Source organism: Myiozetetes cayanensis, unplaced genomic scaffold (genome assembly GCF_022539395.1).
Source record: "Myiozetetes cayanensis isolate MyiCay16 unplaced genomic scaffold, myiCay2020 scf12, whole genome shotgun sequence".
NCBI classification, from domain to species: Eukaryota; Metazoa; Chordata; class Aves; order Passeriformes; family Tyrannidae; genus Myiozetetes; species Myiozetetes cayanensis.
In genome coordinates this window covers 16,303,183-16,321,192 of record NW_026086826.1, presented here as the reverse complement: position 1 = coordinate 16,321,192, position 18,010 = coordinate 16,303,183, and the positions used below count along the sequence as shown (strand labels likewise).

The 18,010-nt window shown below is 40.6% G+C and overlaps 1 protein-coding gene across 2 annotated transcripts in view; it reads left to right on the top strand.

Moving 5' to 3' along the window:
* TGFBR3 (transforming growth factor beta receptor 3) overlaps nucleotides 1–18,010 on the top strand; it is a 110,024-nt gene that overhangs the window by 49,940 nt on the left and 42,074 nt on the right. For both annotated transcript variants that reach the window (XM_050306961.1, XM_050306960.1), the window contains exon 4: nucleotides 11,270–11,407. In XM_050306961.1, coding sequence (XP_050162918.1) covers nucleotides 11,270–11,407 — 138 coding nt within the window. The remainder of the gene's footprint in view (nucleotides 1–11,269; nucleotides 11,408–18,010) is intronic.

The window sequence follows — 18,010 nt, the reverse complement described above, 5'->3', positions numbered from 1 at the left end:
TAGAAGAAACTTTGAGAAATAAAGGACAGTTCTTCTGCCAAGGTGCAGACCGGATCTGAACGTTGCAAGGGTATTTTGCTGTTCCTGCCTTTACACATTTTGACCCCCTTAGCTTGGCAGCAGTAGTGGATGTCTAGCTATGGCAGCAGACTCATAAGTTTCAATGCCAGTATGTAGAGGGGTTTTGAACCTTCGGCTTCTTCACTTGGCCAGCTCCACTCTTATGTGATACCATCAAGGTCGACTTGATCACTTCACCCTGTTGCTGCTTGTTCCTTGATGATCTGTGGCTCATGAAGTTGTGCAGAGGCAACATTATCAGTCCAAACAAGACCTTCAGAGTGACAGTAGAAAATGCATTTGACCACCTGCAAACCTCTGTGTCAAATTTGAGGTTGACTACTGCTTTTTATTGCAATCTTCTTGCATGGTGTTTTTGAGGGAACGGTGTTACATCAGATCGAAAACAGAAAGTCCAGATGAATTACTGCTTCCACCAGTGCTTTGTGCCAGGGAGGTCTCAGAGTCAAGTTGTGAGTGATGCTGTGGCAGACATACTCCAGGAACACCCTGTATTTGTTACTTGGAAAGCAGTAGTTCCTCATCACATGCATCTCTGATCCTGGGTATTTTCCAAAGCTTGCCTTACAGCCTGTGGTAGCTCCACTGGCTTACCAGAGTTGTTTTGCAGGCTGCTGTTACTCCCTTGCACACAACCTTACCCAAGAGCCGTTTCTGGGCTGGAGTGCTGGACTGAATCAGGAATTAAGCACGATGGACCCTAGAAAGCTTAAAAGATACTGGCAACATCCTCCACAGAAATTGTAATCATTCAGGGTCTGTCTCGGATAACACCGTGTCTGCTGAAAGCTGCAACTCCCATGCAGCTGATACACTAAAATGACACTGATGTCTTAATTGCCTTGATTGATGAACATGATATTCCTATGTCTTTAAGAAGTGGAGTTTGCTTGTTTTTTAAAAACCCTCACAATACACTTCCCCCTCTTCTCTGTTAGCACTTCAAGGCATCTGTGCTTGCATAAAATCCTGATTTTTTTTTTTAATGTGGCTTTTTCGTTTTGTTTGTCTGGACTGCAGTCTTGTGGGTTGTTTTTAGCCGGCTCAGGATTTGCTGGTCATTGGATTTGGCAATCATTTCGAGTTCTGCCCACCAGAACTGCCAGAGGAAGTGCTGTGTTGGCCAGAGGAGCCTGTTTGTACAGAGCCGGGTGTCCTGCAGGAGCATGGCTTGATGTGTGTCTGCCCTTAAAGAGGCAGCAGTGATATCTCATGACTTGGAAAGTGCTGTGCAAACCCTCGATATTTTTTGTTTTTATAAATCGGGCTGTTTGCTGTGTGCAGAAAGTGAGCCCTGTTCTTAGTTCAGAGAGCTATGTGGAGCGGTGTCTGAAGCCATGCCAAGGCCTACCACAGAAGGCAAACGGGTTCAGAAGGAAAAATGTCAGAAGGAGTTTTCTGATTGCTCACGGTTTTTGGGTTTGCTGACTGCTGTTTAAAATGTCCTGTTGGAGGCTGAAAATTGGACTCTTGTTTTCCTCTGCTGCAAGTGCCCACAGGTACTGATGTGCTGTTGCAGGATTGTAGAGAACAAGGGGGCTGCTGCTGTTCTTCCCCTCTCTCTCTCTCTCTCTCTGGCTTGTGTGTGTAAGCGCACTGTGCGCGTGGGCTCAGACGTTCTTTCAGGCAGATGGAAGTGTGTTGCTTTTTGATCATAAACCGCGATTCACATTTGTGGTCTCCAGTTCCTTCAAAGCTTCTATCTGGCATGCCTTAAGAGTATTTATAAATTACTGCTTTGTCTGTAGTTACTTTCCCCAAGAAAAGATAATTAAGGAAGTGATGACATTTCCAGGAGTCTGTTTATATCACAAACCCCATGGTCAGGTTCCAGTCTAGCTTGGGCTCCTGCGTGTGTGTGTGTGAGATGTTGGAGCAACGCTTGTCATGAGTGGTCGCATTTATGTTGTTCTCTAGAGTGCCTGTTTGAACCAAAAACTGGAATTAATGAAGTCCCTCTCCTTCAGCCTGGCAACATAGGGGAAAATTTCCAACCTAAGTTGTGTGGAGCTTGCCGTGCCTGACAACCATGCTCCTGTATCAACTGAAAACGTCAAACCATACAGTGGCAAGATGAAAGAACAACAAGTGTTTTAATTGATTGGGTGTTTTTATGTAGATCTTGCTTTTGATAACACTCAAGTTTGTGTTTCTTTACAAGAGTCTCTTATTTTCCCTGTGAAAAATAGAGTACTTCTACAGTAGGATAACTTTTTATTTAAAGGAGAAGATGCAAAAATAGCACCACCATGAGGTATGAACATCTGAAACTTAAGTTGCTTAAAAAAGTTTGAAGGAATTACTTGTAATTCAGAGCTGATCCTGTCTCTTCAACAATTGCCATGGAAATTTAAAATAAATGTTTTTATTACGAGTGTAGCTCATGCTGTATGTAGTAGACATGATGGTGGCAGTAGCATTTCTAGATGAGAAGTATTTGGTAATAACTCAAATGTCATCAGTGAGGGAAAAGTATTAAAAGTTGTCACCTTTCCAGAGATAAGCAATATTCTCTTAGGCTGAAGACTGTTTGAAGTTCTGTCTCACTCTTCCACTCAAAGAAGCACAGTGTTCATTTCTTCTGCACGAACACGATGTGCCAGTGCATGTGAATATGTAAGTGGGGTTTTGAGTCTTGGGTTTGACATTGGTTTTGCAGAGAACTCTGCACAGTGATACTGCTTTCTAAGTGTCTCTTCAGAATAGAGCATTGGAACATGCATTCTTTTGTCCACTAGTTGGCTTTGAAGTGATACTTACAATAAGGCAAATTGGACACTCAATATGCACCTGAATCTACATGGAAAATTACTGCATGCAAGGAGCAGCAGTTGGTTCTTTCTCACTTAGCTGGAAAGCAAGCCAGTATTTTCTTCAGTAAACCTGTTTTAAAGCAAAAATCAGTAAGATAGTGCAAATATGAAGCGCATAGAATGGCGTCACTGTGCAAGAAAATACTGGATAGCATCATGAGTGTCTTGTGGAGGATTTTCTCAGATTTCGTGGTATTGATTCTGCAATTATATAGAGGTATGAGTAGTCTTACTTATATGACTAGGCCTGATTAAATAGAAAACTTAGTTCCTTAGGGTTTTTGTTGTTTTGGGTCATTTTTTCTGTGTAGCCAGTATCTCATAAATTAATTATTTGAAATATTTCCCAAATACTGTTTTGTTTGTACAGAGACGAAAAGTTCTGATTACTTTTTGAAGTTTGGAAATAAGAGAAGATTTGGGAACACAGAAGAGCTGCCCACAGGAGTAGAGAGACAACATTGGTTACAGTTACTTTTAATCTTCTGAAGCCAGTTTCCTCTGTATTTAATTTCTAATACTATTTGTGAGCATATGTGTTACAGATACACGTTTGCACCAACTCTTACTTGGCATGGTGGATTACTGACAATAAAGAAAAAAACCCTGTTTCCTAAATCTGGTGCTGTTGCTGGGTTTTCTGTTTTTTTATGACTCATGCACACATGCTGTTCTTTGCTCTGGCTTGAAAAGCAAAAATTTAGTTTAGTGTGTCCAGTCAGGATATGAACTTTGCATTTTGTACTTGCCTGTGTGACAGTGCTTCTTTAAAAACACCTGTAGAATGATGTTTCTTTTTCTCAGTCATCTGGCTCTCTGTGTTGTCCAGCTGCAAAACCTGTGAGGACCAAATTGTTTTGCATGTGGGGGCTTTCAAATGTCCTTCGTCCTGCAGTCTGTCATCTTTTTTGTGATTGTTTGTAATATTTTCTTTCTGAAGCCCTGTTATCTCAGCCTTCCTCCCCTTCCTCACCTGCAGCTCGTGAAACAGTGGAAAGTATGATGTTAAGCTATGCTGGATTTGCCCTGAGATTTGGAAATTCTGTATTCAGATTCCAGTTGTGCCATGATGTTCTCAAGACACTGTGTCATGACTAGCAGGACCTGTTGAGAGGCAAGATGTATCAGTACTGTAGTGATGCACTAGTGCAGCTATATAATTTCTGGCTGGGTGGCTAGCACCTATCTAACTTGCTGAAAATACAGGCAGCGGAAACTTTTGCTTACCTGAAAAAGTGTGTGTAGATTTGCTCAGAATGCCCCAAATGCGTTTAAGGAAAACGGTTCTGGCAGAAATGTGTCATCTGTCTTTTATCTGTCAGTTTAAGACGCATTTCCTTTGGGACTGGAGCTGCTTTTTAGTATGTGTTGTGTATCCTCCAACACAGTAGTTAACCCCCTCCCCACCTGCTTCATCTTCGGGGTGTTGGGCACTCTGTTACACAACCATCTGGTAGTAGTCTAGGGATGGGAGAAGGGAACAGGGGTAAAAATTAAACTTTGCAGCCTGGGCGATGAACCAGGGAAAAGCTTAGATCTGCAAAGATGTACACAGAAGTGCAGAACAGAATATTGACAGGGAAGTTGTCCCATTTTTGCATGAGTATTTTACCTTAATTGTTAAAGCAGAACTTAGTCTGATGTGGTACTATTTTTTGAATAGGCCACAAACAACAGTAAGGGAGATGCTGTACTTGTGGCTCACAGGAATGGATCGTGTGCCCTTAGACAGATCTAAAGCCAAAAATAAATTTTCCCACAAAATGTATAAAAGGAGGACTGTCCCCTCAGGATTCATTATATACCATGTGAATGGTATTGACATCTACTGATTTATGCAAAGCTGAGGGAAACATTGTGTTTTTAGGGTTGAAGTGCTGGGAAGCCTGGCTGCTTTGTAGAAGGGCAGATGGCACAAATGGTTTCACTTAATCTTTGGAAGCCTGAGCATCTCGTTCAGGTCACAGGCAGAATGGGCCAAGTGGTCCCAGTGTTGCACTGATAGACGTGGGCTTTCCATTGACTGAACCATGGTGCTACAGATAATTTTTGCACATGCTGCAAGCTCTTAGGCTTTTATTCTAATAATGGACTCTTTCTCATCTGGCTGTTATATATAACTACTGTGTCAGTGGATGGGCAGGTGAGTTTTCAACCTGGTTCTGATGGTAAACTTTAGATCTTCATTAAAAATGGCTCTGAATACAACAGGTACCAAATTCAGGAGTGATGCTTCATCCTCACTGAAGGCGAAGGGAGCTTTGCTTAGTTCTGCCTTTGAACACATGCTTTGAGGCTGCCATTTCTCCTCTGAATCATTAATAATGTGTCTTCATTTTAAAGAGACCTCTGGGAACATCATGCATTATTCAGAGTAGTTAGTTAATAGCATGTGCACATACTACAGGACTTGATTTTTAAACTCTTTGTGTCTAGCACAGCACACCCTGACCTTTAGCCTCTGTTGCAGGACAAATAGGGAGGAAAAAAAAAAAGGAAACCTCAAACACCTTTTGGTCAAAGTTTTTTGACAGTACTTCTTAATGAAAAGAGTGCAATGGGCCATAGATCATAGTTGAGTGGTCCTTATCAACCTTTCTGTTCTCTTGTCTTCTTTTTGATGGACCCATCCAGCCACTTTTTGACTGGAGGTTTCCAGTCTGGGTGGTAGATCATGACAGTCAACAGATTGTGCAACAGTATTCTATTTTTTTAATGAAATAATGTATGGGACCACATCAGTCTCTGGTTTAATGCCAGTAGCTTCAGTGGAATTATGCCAGGGGTGAATGTTTTCCATGAATTTTACAACTGAGCTATAATTGCTGTTTAGTCAATCTGATTCTCCCAGTACCGTGTGGGTGAGAAGGTCCAGGCAATGCCAATCCATTTGCAATCATATATTTAGGACAAAATAACAAAGAATTGATTTTAGAATTACAGTGTTACGTGAGCCTTGGGAATAAACTTCAGTCCCCCATGTACCTGCTGGATGCTACCAGGGACTCAGAGCCTTTCCCTGGGGACTGAGTCATGCCTCACCCTGGCAGTAGTGCACAAAGAAAAGCCTTTTCTCCTCTCATGCCCCATGCACTGCAACCCTGCTGCTCTCTCCCAAAGGGACAGTCCAGTAGTGCTCACCTGGCAGAGAAGAAAGCGTGGCTTGTTTGTGGCAAGGGCTGTGGAGGGGGCACAGTGTTGAGTTCTGTGGGAGAAAAAGTAACTGTCAGTGGGTATGAGGGCTTGTTTTTAATGGCATTGCAGTTTTCCTGGAGTTAGTTGTTTCTCTGATACTGTTTTGAAGATCTTCCTTCTCCTTGCTGGGGTGAGTTTTCAAAAAAAATTGGTGTTTTCCCTCTCTGAATAAGGAGTCTGCATTGGAGAACCTTCCCAGAAGGGAAGCAGTGAGGTCTCTTGTGCTTATAGGAAAGTGCTTGTACACTCACTTGATTTAAGAGTGCAAATATGTAACCCTTTGATCAAAACTACCTTCAAGCAGTAACACCATTTGAACATATTTTACGTTTCTTGGAAAAATCAGTGATCTCTCTCTTGGCAACTGTTGGCTCCTGAAAGCTTGGCATTGTGATCTACTATAGCTGGCTTGCTATCACCTCTGCAACACAATATTCAGTGAGCCCAGCAAAAATATGAGGGTGAGGAAAAAAACTCAGTGTTCCATTTTGGATTCACGATTTCTGTCTAAAGAAAACCTTTTTTCTTTACTTTTATCTTAAAAATAAAAAAAATGGCCAGAGGATCCTTCCCAGAGTAACTGATAAACTTCTGAAAAGTGGTGCAGTACTAGATCCCACCACTTGAGGTGGATTTATGGATTAATCCTTGACTGAATTCTGTTATGGCCAATGTATCAACATCGTATTTTTTCAAGTGAATTTCAGGGGAAATTCTAAACTTCCTATATTGATTAATAGACACAAGTGAACTAAGCTATGTTTCTTCATATTAATTTCTTTGACTGTTGCAATACCAGAATAAATTATGTCCTATAAATATTATCTAACAAAAAGAGTGAGAACACTTAGGGCAAGGATAGGTATAAATTTTCAGATTTCTGCTTTAAATTTTGCCTGCTTTGAATGAGTTAATTTAATCTGAGCAGCAGAGTAATGACTTAAGATGTCATAAATCTATCTTTAGTGCATCACTTGTAAGTCAGAAAATGTGCTTATGTGATCTGAGAGTTAAAATTCTTTTCTTTTTCTTCTTTTTTAGAGCACAGCTGTCCAAGCCTAGGCAGTGTAATTCAATACAACACAGCATATTTTGTCCTGGCTTATTAGCACAAATTTGTAATGGCTGTTTTGGAAAATGTGCTATGAATTTATCTGAAGGTCTTCATGATGGAATAGTTAATTCAACCTTACAAATCCTTGGCACTTAACTTTCATCTTTTTAGAACAAAACACAGAGCCTGTGATTTGATGCCTGAAGTCAGCAAAACAAAATGGTACTTTAACAGCAGCATTTACTTTGATCAGTTTTCAGCATTTGTGTCCTTGCCTTTGACGAAGTACAAATTGCTTTAGCAGAGTAACGGGGCAGGAGCCCGTAGACTGTTTTTGTAGTTGGTTTCTGTGGTGATACTCACCCTCCATGAAACTGCGATCTCTGGGGACAGAAACCTCTGCAGCTGCCTTAACCTTGCAGCTGCTGGAGACCTTAAAGGAACTCTGTGCAGCCAGCAGTGACCAGCGTGGGTACAGACAGGTACAGCTGGCTGAGTAATGCCAGCACAGATTTGATAGACAGGGCACCTCTGAATGGGGTAATGTTAAGACTTTTTTTTTTCCCCCAGTTTTTTTAACATGTATCAAAAAATGCATTCTAGCAAAAATGGCATAACTTCTTCATGTCCCAAATGAATTTGTAGGTTTTGTTTTGAGATTTTCAGGATCATTTTAATATATACTTTTCACCTGTGTCTAAATTGTTGTATTCCTCACAAGTTGGTCACGTATAATTTGGAGGAGTGTGTGCCAAAGGGGGACAAAAAAGGCAGACGTGAGTCTGGAAGAGGAGCTTCCTCTGACAAACAGCTGCTGAAGTTGAGCCTTGCTGAGAGGATCATTGCTGACACACATGTCCAGAAGGTCTGGCCTAACCATTGAGTGCATAATGAAAATGTTGACTGTGCAACAGCTCAGTGATCAAATGAACCCTTCATTGGGAATGAGGGATGTGTTGGACCACAGTGACTTGTTTTCCTGTACTGTTGTTGTGCTGCTGTCTGCTTGGTTCGTGTGCTGTCTCCTTAATATGTTTTTAAAATAACATGGGCAGAGCAATAGCAGCTGGTTTTTAAATGGACTAGGTGGCTAGATGACTACCTTTTCTTGAGGATCTGCACTTTTCAGGCAGAAATGTAGGAAAATTCCATTATGTGATATAACTTACCCTACAGTTTGAGCCAAAGGCATGGATAGATGTATCACCATTTCTGAATGTGGCTCAAACTTCATTATTTCTATGCATGTATGGAAATAATCATATATGTGTGTGTTGTATACGTATTTAATTTCGAAAACCTAAAGGAGTAGCAACTACAAAGTTTAATAGCTCCAGTTGCAGAAGAATCTCTGATTTTCTCACAAAGGTAGTGTGATTGCTCTGTATGCTCATTCATGTGACCAACCAACAGGAAGAAATCTTCATGAAGTCTAAAACATCTGTCTTGTCTGATAGATGCTGGCTTTGAATAAACGTGTCTGAGATCAGGTGAAACAGAGATACATCTCCATTTCCTTACTACCCAAAGTACTTGGCCTAGCTGTTTCTGAGATGGTGTTTTCAGAGTGTGTTACATTTAATGTATCATTCCTGCTTTTAATAAATTCCAGAGGGTTTAAATAGCAAGGGTTTTTTTAAGTTTCTAATAGGAGCCATTTCTTTGCATTGACTTGGCATTCTGACAGAAACACAACCAGGGTGCAAGTCCAGGGTGAGTGCTCCTGTTGGCCAGTGTACTGGTGGTTATTTAAGCTCATAAACTATACTATATAACTCATTTCATCAATATTTGCATTAGTCTTTGCTTCCTTTAGGATCAAAAGAAACCAGTTATCGTTGCACGTGAAAGTGTGTTGACTGCACTTTATGCCATTGGAAGCTGAAAAAAAATCAGAATAAAATCTGAACTCTTATTAGAAAGATATAAGGACCACAAAAGATATAGCTGGGCGACTTTGGCAAACTGAGATTACAGTATTTTTATTGCTTTGTAAGAAAACATAAATCCAGAACAAGGTAATTATATTTAATAGTTTAAACAGCTTATTAGTAATTAGCAGTGATTACAGCTAAAAACCCACAAGAATTAACAAAAGCTTTTTAATAGTTGTGAATTTAATAGCGGTTCTAAACACCTTTTCCTTTCTACTTTCACCTTGCCATTTCTAGACAGAACAACAAAGCAGGAACCTTGTAAAACAAGTAATTTCACTTTCTCTCTTATTTTCAGCGAACAGAATTCCTTTGGCTCTGTAGTTGATACTGTAAAGCAGTTTCTATAGCTAAAAACATGCCTGTTTGGCATTTTAAGTCTCTGTTCTCCCACTAGAATTGAGAGCACTAACACCCTCCAGTTTCCAAAAATGAGGTATTGTATTCTTTAGAGACAGAAAATGAAGAGAAATGTGGTTTGTGGTAATCTGTGGTACTTAGTGTTTTCTTTTGGAAATGCATAAATACCACTGGGTCTTCCGCTGGAGGGGCCAAGTGGTGACAAAGGTGGCAGTGGTGGGCAGAAGATGGCAGTGCCTGGCCTTGCTGCAGGCAGCACTGTCACTGCCCAGCTGCTCATGGGGAGAGGTGCTCGCTCTTTAAAGCAGCTTGGATTTAGTACAAATACGGATTTATTCAGTTTTCCAACAAATTTTAATCAGCTTTAGGAAGAGGAGGAGGACAGGGATGTCCTTGGTGCCCCAGAGGTGTGCCTGTGGGATTTGATATCTGTGCCACTGTGGGGACGAGCAACACGGTCAGTCACTCTGCAGATGTAAGGAACTGCTTTCTCATTGGCATGGGAGCACAGCCAGCTGTTTGCCAGCTATTTTGCAGGTTCTTGAGTAGTGGTCGCCTCCAGGTGTCTGTCAGACCTGAGACCAGGTCTTGGCGTTTGTCTCACAGTGATGGTGAACTTCTCAAGGGGGAATAAAGAAAATAAAAAAATAAAAAAAACCACCCTATCTTGTTCTTTTGGAAATATTTTCAGCAGTAATGGGTGCCTAATTTTCAGTTTGGTGGCTATCTTTCATCAGGTTAGTTTGCCAAATGAATCTGTGTTTAATGGTAAACAAATGTCTGCTTGCCATTATATAAGAATCATACAATAGACTGTTCACGGTCTCAGATCCCCTTTCAAATTCTTTGGCAGGATACAGAATTAATTCTGAATTACCTGTATGCTTACTTCTGTTTGCCACCACTCAAATTGGTGGTTGTGTTAGTGTTTGTTCCCTCTATCCCTTGTTCAGAAAGAACTGTGGTTGTCTGTCAGGGAATCTGCCTATCACCCATTATTGTGGGACATCAGCTTCTCTGCTCAGTCCATGGTAGATCATCTCTCCCTTGCACAGTAAATGTTACTTCCTGTAATGTGGGATGAACTATCAGGCTAAATAATCACTGCTTAAACAGCTTATTAGATGCTATAAAAACACTATGATATCAAGTGCAAGTTGAGCAAGCTGAGAAGGAGGGGCTTCCAGCAATCACAAACTGGTTGCTTCAAAGCCACCTGTAACAGGTTGCCTGACTTTTGTGATGTCCACTTTCTTTACCCTATGTATCCTTTTAGTCCCTGAAGACAGGCATTTTCCTTCCCTATTGTATGTTAAAATTTCTTTTGGAATTTCTTCCATAAACTAGTGTAGTGCTTCCTTGTGTTTCTGGATTCGTTCCTCCTGTTTTTTGTTTGTTTAGTTTTGTTTGTTTTGCAGGCTAGATTTATGCCCCTAATAGAATCAGCAGATAAGGTTTTGTATTCTAAGCCAGCTTTCTAGGCTACCATCTAGAAACCAGAAATCAGAGTTTGCTTTGCAGTTCTTTTTATCTCCTTGTTCTCCAACTCTCAGCTTAGTGGTTTGACCTTTTGCATAAGCTATTTTTCATCAGCATTTGCCAAGGTTTTCTTAAACACTTCACAGTGCTTTGCAAGCATAGAGCACAAACATTGACTATTTCGTATTTTATATTCTCTCTCCCCTGTTGACTGATTTTTGTGGAAGTAGATTAGTCTGTAATCTTGAGTCAAGAGGTCTGAATGCTAAAATTCATAATATATATAAAAATTACTTTTGATTCACTGTTTTGAATTCCAGGAAGTATTCACATATTTCTGTGTTTCTCTGTAGGTCACATTACATTTGAATCCAATTTCATCGGTGCATATTCACCAGAAGCCTTTGGTGTTTCTTCTCAACTCTCCTTTGCCTTTAGTGTGGAAGCTAAAAACAGAAAGACTGGCACCTGGAATCCGAAGAGTTTTCTTCGTAAGTATACACAGCCCTCTGGCCTGCTCTCTGTCATAGCTACTTGTCACACAAAACATGGAGTTAATGGCATTCATTTGGAAGTTTTTCAAACTTACATTAAAAAAACAAGTTAACAGTAGATCAAGTTTCATTGTAGGGCTCTGGGGAACAGTTAGGTGGTAGGGCAAAGCAGTTTGGGAAAAGTAGCCAATTACTTGTTATGTGAATTCAAGGAAAAGAAAGCAAAACTCCTTTTTCAGGATCTGCACATCGTGTGGTTAATATTAACAGCCATTTTAGTTCTAAAGCTGTGAGGTTCCAAGATTGCCAGTCCTGAGTGGAAATCTAATAGTACCATAATGCAAAAAGCTTCAAAGCAACAAGAAATATTAAGGGTGGATGCTAGTTGTGTGGTCTGTGACCAAAACAAAACTTTGTATGTATTGAGCTCAATATGTACAGTTACAGCTTATGTCTCTGATGGAGTTTGGTCTGTTGAAATGACCAAGTTAAGCCCAGAATGAAATCATTTTTATTTCTCAGAAAGACTGGAGCACTGCTTATAATCTAAGATCCAAATATTACCTAGTATTTGTAAATCATGTCCTTACAGTTTGCCAGGACATTCAAGTTTGCTATTTGTAGTGAAACAGACAAGTTGTTTGGATTAAATTTTTAATGTGTGACATCATGTCTAATCAGGAGTCGTCTTTATGAAAGTTGCAGCTTTTACTATATTCAACTCTAATTGCAGAACTAAACTTGATTATTTTTAGCTGTATCCTTATAGGGCTTAATTTTTCTCCTCCAGCACAGCTGACAGTGGTAGGCAAGACCGTTTCTGCAGTACCAAATGAGAACTTAATGGTGTCACTGTGCGTCAGCAGGACAGGAAGATGGGCAGTGCTGCAGCACTAGAACACGGGGAAGGAGCACTGCTCTCTGTCACTATGGTGGTGCTGCTGTTAAGTGCACCAAGAGTTCTATGGCTTGCTGGATACCATAAGCTTTCTGGGATTGTTTTTCTTTTTCCTGTGATCAAGGTACAAGAGAAGGAGTACCCTTGATATTTTGAACTTTGAAGGACTCTGTTCTGTTTCCAGTACGGTTTGTTACTGATCGGTGCAAAGAACATGGGCTTGTTTGTACTCTAAAGTATTCACAATCTTAGGCTTTTCATTACTGTTTTGGAGACACTTCACTGTTATCTTCTTGTTGACCATTCCTGTTACATGTCCTTCATGCAACAAGTACAGTTCAGGTCTGCTAAGGAAACAGCTGAGGAACAGCATCCTGAACAACAGTGCAGTAAGAGTCTTCATTCCTCTCCTCACCAAAAGAAACAGCATCTTTCATCAGTTAATAAAATCTTGGACCTACTTTCAGTTTAATTTTGATCTTCTCTTACAGTTACTACATCATCACTCCCATTTCATATCAACTAGCTTGTGTTCAGCTAGTTTGTGTTCTTCCTCCTCAGCCAGGATTTTCCTTCTCCCCTGCCTTGCTCTGGGGTTGGAAAGGTGCTCTGCTGAGAGCCATCTGTTTTCACTCGGTGGACTGTGCAGGTGATCAGACTGATCATGCTGAGCTTGCTTGGTTTGGCTCAACAGGGCTTCAGCAGCTTGCATTAAGGCATAGGAACAATAGGAATGTCCCTAAGGCTTTGACTGCCAAAACTGTACCAGTAGATAAATGTTTTCTTCAGAAAACTGTTTCAGGCTCTTCTGGTTACAAAACCAAGCTTGAAAATGTGAGCAGCAGCCCTCAGAATTCATGGCAAACCAAGTTGTTTGACCTCAAGAATTGCCACAGTAAACTTGGCCACTGATGGTACAGGAAGGAGTGGACTGTTTCTGAGGTGGGACAGGACCTGGTAGGTGCCACAGGTTTGCTGCCACGTTGGTGGTACTCAAATTCCTCCTCTCAGTACTCTGTCTTAGTCTCTGCTGGTCATCGTAAGGGCTGAAAGTTGTGGTGCCTGATGCCATCCTGCCAGCATGCAGCAGTGGCACTGGGATAATGCTGCTGAGCAGATACAGGAGTTGCAAGGAATTAACCAACTCTCAGTGTTGACTCATCCCTAATCACATGTAAACATCTGAATAGCTCTCCATAACCATTTTGGATCTCCTTAAGTGCCATATGATTTATGCGTTTTTCCTTCCACCATGTTAAGGTTTCTATTTTTCTTTCCTATAAAGAGGCTGAAGAGTCAGATTGCAGGATGACAGGGTACTGATCCACCATTACTCCTCCCAGTTTAGTCCCTGTGGTCCCTCTCCCTCCAAAACTATATTCTCTGTGTTTTCTCTCTAAGGCAATAATTTTTCTGCAAACAGAAGCTAACTTCAGTCTCTTAAAAGGGACTCATCAGCCTTCCCACTATTCCTGACCTAGTTTTTGAGTAGGTAGGGCAGCTTGGGATGGTAAGCCGTGAGGGTTACCGGCTGAATAACTGTGTGATCATCATCTGTTGCTTTTCCACAATTCCACCCTGCTCACAAGGACAAATGCATTGATTTCCCAAAAGCTTTCTGAAGAAAGAGCATAGAATCACACAGAAAACGTGGGAAATGCTGAGGAAGCCCTAGTAGCACCTGTAGGCGAGTGCAGTATGCCAAGTAGAAATCAAAGGGCTCTGTTTTTCCACGGAGTTGTTTCCCTGTGTTGTGCCATGACTGTTTGCAATCCCTGGGACTGCCTCTGTGCTAGAAAAGCTTTTTGCTTTACTGTTTCAAGGGGTCTTGTTTCAGTTGAGCTGTGGGACAAGGGGACATTCTGCTTCTACTTTAGTGGCAGATAGGCTCCCTGCCTCTGTGCCAGAGCCTTCAGTAAGTTCCAAAGAACTGAGCCTGGAGGATAAATAGCAGATCCAAGGGCTGCAGGGTGCAGATCACGCTTTCTTAGCCCTTGTTTAAAACTACTTGGCTCTGTCTTGTTCATTCTCCTTAGGTATATAGCCAAACCAGAAAACAGGAGTATTTTGAATCATAAAAGATTTCAAATTGGAAAAACCTTTTCTAATGCCCGTGAATTCTGTGCTCAAAGCAGAAATCTGTGGCACACATACCATGGGAGTGTCATAACTATTGTGTCTGTCTCTATGGAAGCCTCGGGCAGGATATTCTTTGACTTTCCAGCTTTTCCATCAGACTTTCCAAACAATACATTCATTCACAATTTTATTAATATACTGTATGTAAAATATGAATTAAATCTGTTTCACTGATTGAACCCTAGTTAGAAAGGCAAGTACTGTTTTAAATGACAACTTCTGCGACTTGCTGCTGATAAAGACCACACTACTAGAGCCAGGTCAAAGTTTGTAGTTAAATAGATCATGTAACTATTAGTGAAGTCATAGCTCTTTATTTCTCTTTAATACTAGCTATTTTTTCCTTGTAAAGCATCATAATAAAGTTCTTAAACTGTTCCAGGAAGATGTGTTTTGAATAATTAGCTAATAAATATTACAAATTACTTGTATTAAAAATTCAAAGGTTCCTTCTAAAAAAGAAGATAACTCCAGGGTATGAGCAGATAGTGAACTGGAGCACTCTGAAGTGCTGTTGGTACCATTGTACTGGTGGGGAAACTACGGCACACTGAGCCTGAAGGATGACTGTATTGGAACTTAGGGCTGTGTCCCCATGTCCTCATAAGGGGGATGATCTGCTGCCTTTGCTCTGTGAATTCATTGAGTTTCCACTAAACCTAAGATGCCCTAGATTGCTTTATTTAGGGGAAAGGATGAAAAGATTTAAAGCTTGTGTCAGCACGTATCCAAAAGACCAGGCAAATACAATACTACTGAGTTAGGCTGGAGTTTAACTTCTTATCATGCAGTTCAAGCTTGGGGTTTTGCTTTGGGCCTCGTCCTCCATCAGTTAAGAAGTTTAAAATGAACGTGGGAGAAAATCCAGCCTTTGGGTGTGTATGGTTATAATGCAGAGGGAAGAAGAAAATACCTTCTTGATAAACATTTTCAGTATAAACATGTAGATTTGGTATGTACACGTGACTTTGCACTTGTTTTTATCATGTAATGCACATAGTTCCTCTCAGCCCAGTGACTTGTCACATGCTTTATCTTCATGGAGACAGCTCATGGTTTCATTTTTACAAAATGTCCACTGGTGGTTAAGCCTCACAGTGGAATAAAATAACATTAAAATTAAGTAGCATACCCCAAACAAACCAAAGTATGTGTTTGGTTAGCATCAGGATTTTTTGAATGTCATGTTTTGAAGAGTTATTTCCAGAAGTATGGCACTGAATGGAAGCACAGTGATGCTCACAGAGTGACAGTGCTTTGGAGGAAGCCATCATGACAGGGCATGGGTGCTAAAGGAACTTGTTCTTTATGAGTTTCTTGCCTGTGTTGTCATTTTGCTTCTCAGGGTGCTTTCCTCATCTATAAATCAGAAAGAACACTAGTGAAGAGTCTTAAATAGAAATTTGGGCATCTTGAAAAAAGCTGACAAAAATTCCTCTGTGTGTGTGTGAGAGAGAGAGAAAAGCATGTATGGTGACTGGTGTGGTGTTAGCAGTATATTTGGCATGGGCAGGGTTATTTTCAGACTATGCATGACTTGTTCATATATTGACAGTTGAAGAAGTTGCTGGGAAATTATTGTAACTTTAGTAAAGTAAGTCTTGAGTTTATTCTCATCGTGTTAAAAATAAATAATAATAATGGCCAGTCTTCGCGAGCGAAGATCCGGGGAAGGTCTTTACACCTTCCAGCCTGCGCATTGGATTTTTTAGGTGAGACACAGTGTGCGCGGAACTGAGCCCACCCTTTAATCCTAAGGTTCATCTGCCGGGGCCAAGCGAGCTTGGACGGTGGCAGCGAGGTCCTTAGGACGTAGGTGGGTTGCCTTTAAGGGCTAACGAGCCCCACCTGCCCGGGAGTGGCCCTGACCGGGAATCGAACCCGGGTCTCCGCGGTGATAGCGCGGCGCCTTTACCCCTAGACACCTTACTATAATGGCATTTCAATCCAAAAATACCTGAAATGGGTTAGTGCATGAACTCTGCCTGACCTAAGTAATTGAAAATCATGGCTTCAATTATCGGTGCATCTAGTCCTACTAGTCTGATTGTATATTTTTACATGCCACAAAAATACAACAGTTTGGGAACAGGCATTTTGGGTTCAGGTGTTCAAGGGCTCATTGCTCTAAAGAGTAGCACATGGGTGATAAGCTCCATTCAGTTCAGCAAGGGGGGATGCTTAGCAGCTGTGCTAATTTTTTTTTTTTTTAACTCAACAGGGAATAAATGCCAAAATTATATTGTAAAGGGGGAGTGGGAGAGGAAGATGGACGTCTTCACTGGTGACTAGACTGGTTAGATTACAACAGATCACAATTTTACATAAGTTAGGCAACACCTGTAGAAAATGCTTCTGCCTGTGATCTTGTTGCAGGTCAGTCTTGCAGGAAAACATTACCAGACCTCTCCCACCACCCCACTTAAGTTTTCATACAGCAAAATGATTTCCTTCCTTCCCATCAAGTCGTCATTTCTCTCCTTCCCTAAAGCCGGTTTATTGCGAACATGTCTTGGCAGAAAACCAGGAGTTTTATGAAACTTCACAGAAAGAGGGTTTTATAGGTGCTACTCAGCAAGTAATTTTTTTCTTTAGATTTGGTAGCTTTCTCAATTGCTTTTATAGCCTAGGAATGTCTTTACTCAGCAAGTGAAAGTAGTGAGAATTAAATCAGTGAAAGAAAGGACCCAATCCTTTGTGATTTCCTGGCAGAAATCACTATTAGAATAGATCCAAAACCCCCTTAAATATCTGCATATGTGATTTTATATAATATACGATTTAAGAAGTAATGCTTCAGCTTTTTCTCTGAGTTAGTTATTCAGGCAGTTGAATGAGGAAGAGTTATGGATGAGAAAGCACTTATGCAAGCAAATTAGCTTACTCACAAGAACTTCTTTAATAGGACTGAATGTGTGTGTTAAGTTAGCAAAATGGAGAAAGCAAGAGCAGTAACGATAAATACAAAACCAGATCACATGCTCTTGGCTTGAGATTTGAAAAGATGAAGTCTTTAAAGAAGACTGTTAGAATGACGATTTTAATTATTAGTAATTTCTGTATTTCTAAGAATTAAAAAGACATGTTCTTATTACTTCAGCCAATAACTGGTTTATTCCTTTCACTTCATGAAAATATGGTTCACATATTTTGGGTCACTGCCACCAAACCACAGGCTGTTCTATGGTTTGCACTAGATTTGGATGACTGACAAAACTCACTGAAAAACAAGTGCTATTTGTTTTCCTGTGCCTAGTATTTAACGGGAAATCAGGAGGCTAAATTTCCAATCACTGGTTAAACAGACCCAGATGTGAACAGAATTCTCTGCTACGAGAAGAGTGAGGAAGGATAGGGAATACATGAATAGTGATAAAAAATTTGGTATAAATAGTGACCTTTCACTATTTCACATAAAACCAGTATATTTTCAGCGTTGTGTAACAGTGTGAAGAGGAATTTAAAAGGACGTTTACATTTCTGTAGAATCCTGGGTTTATTTTTTTATAAATCTTCATCGTTCTTCTACTCAGGAGCTGGAAATAATCCTGTAGTTGCCCTTT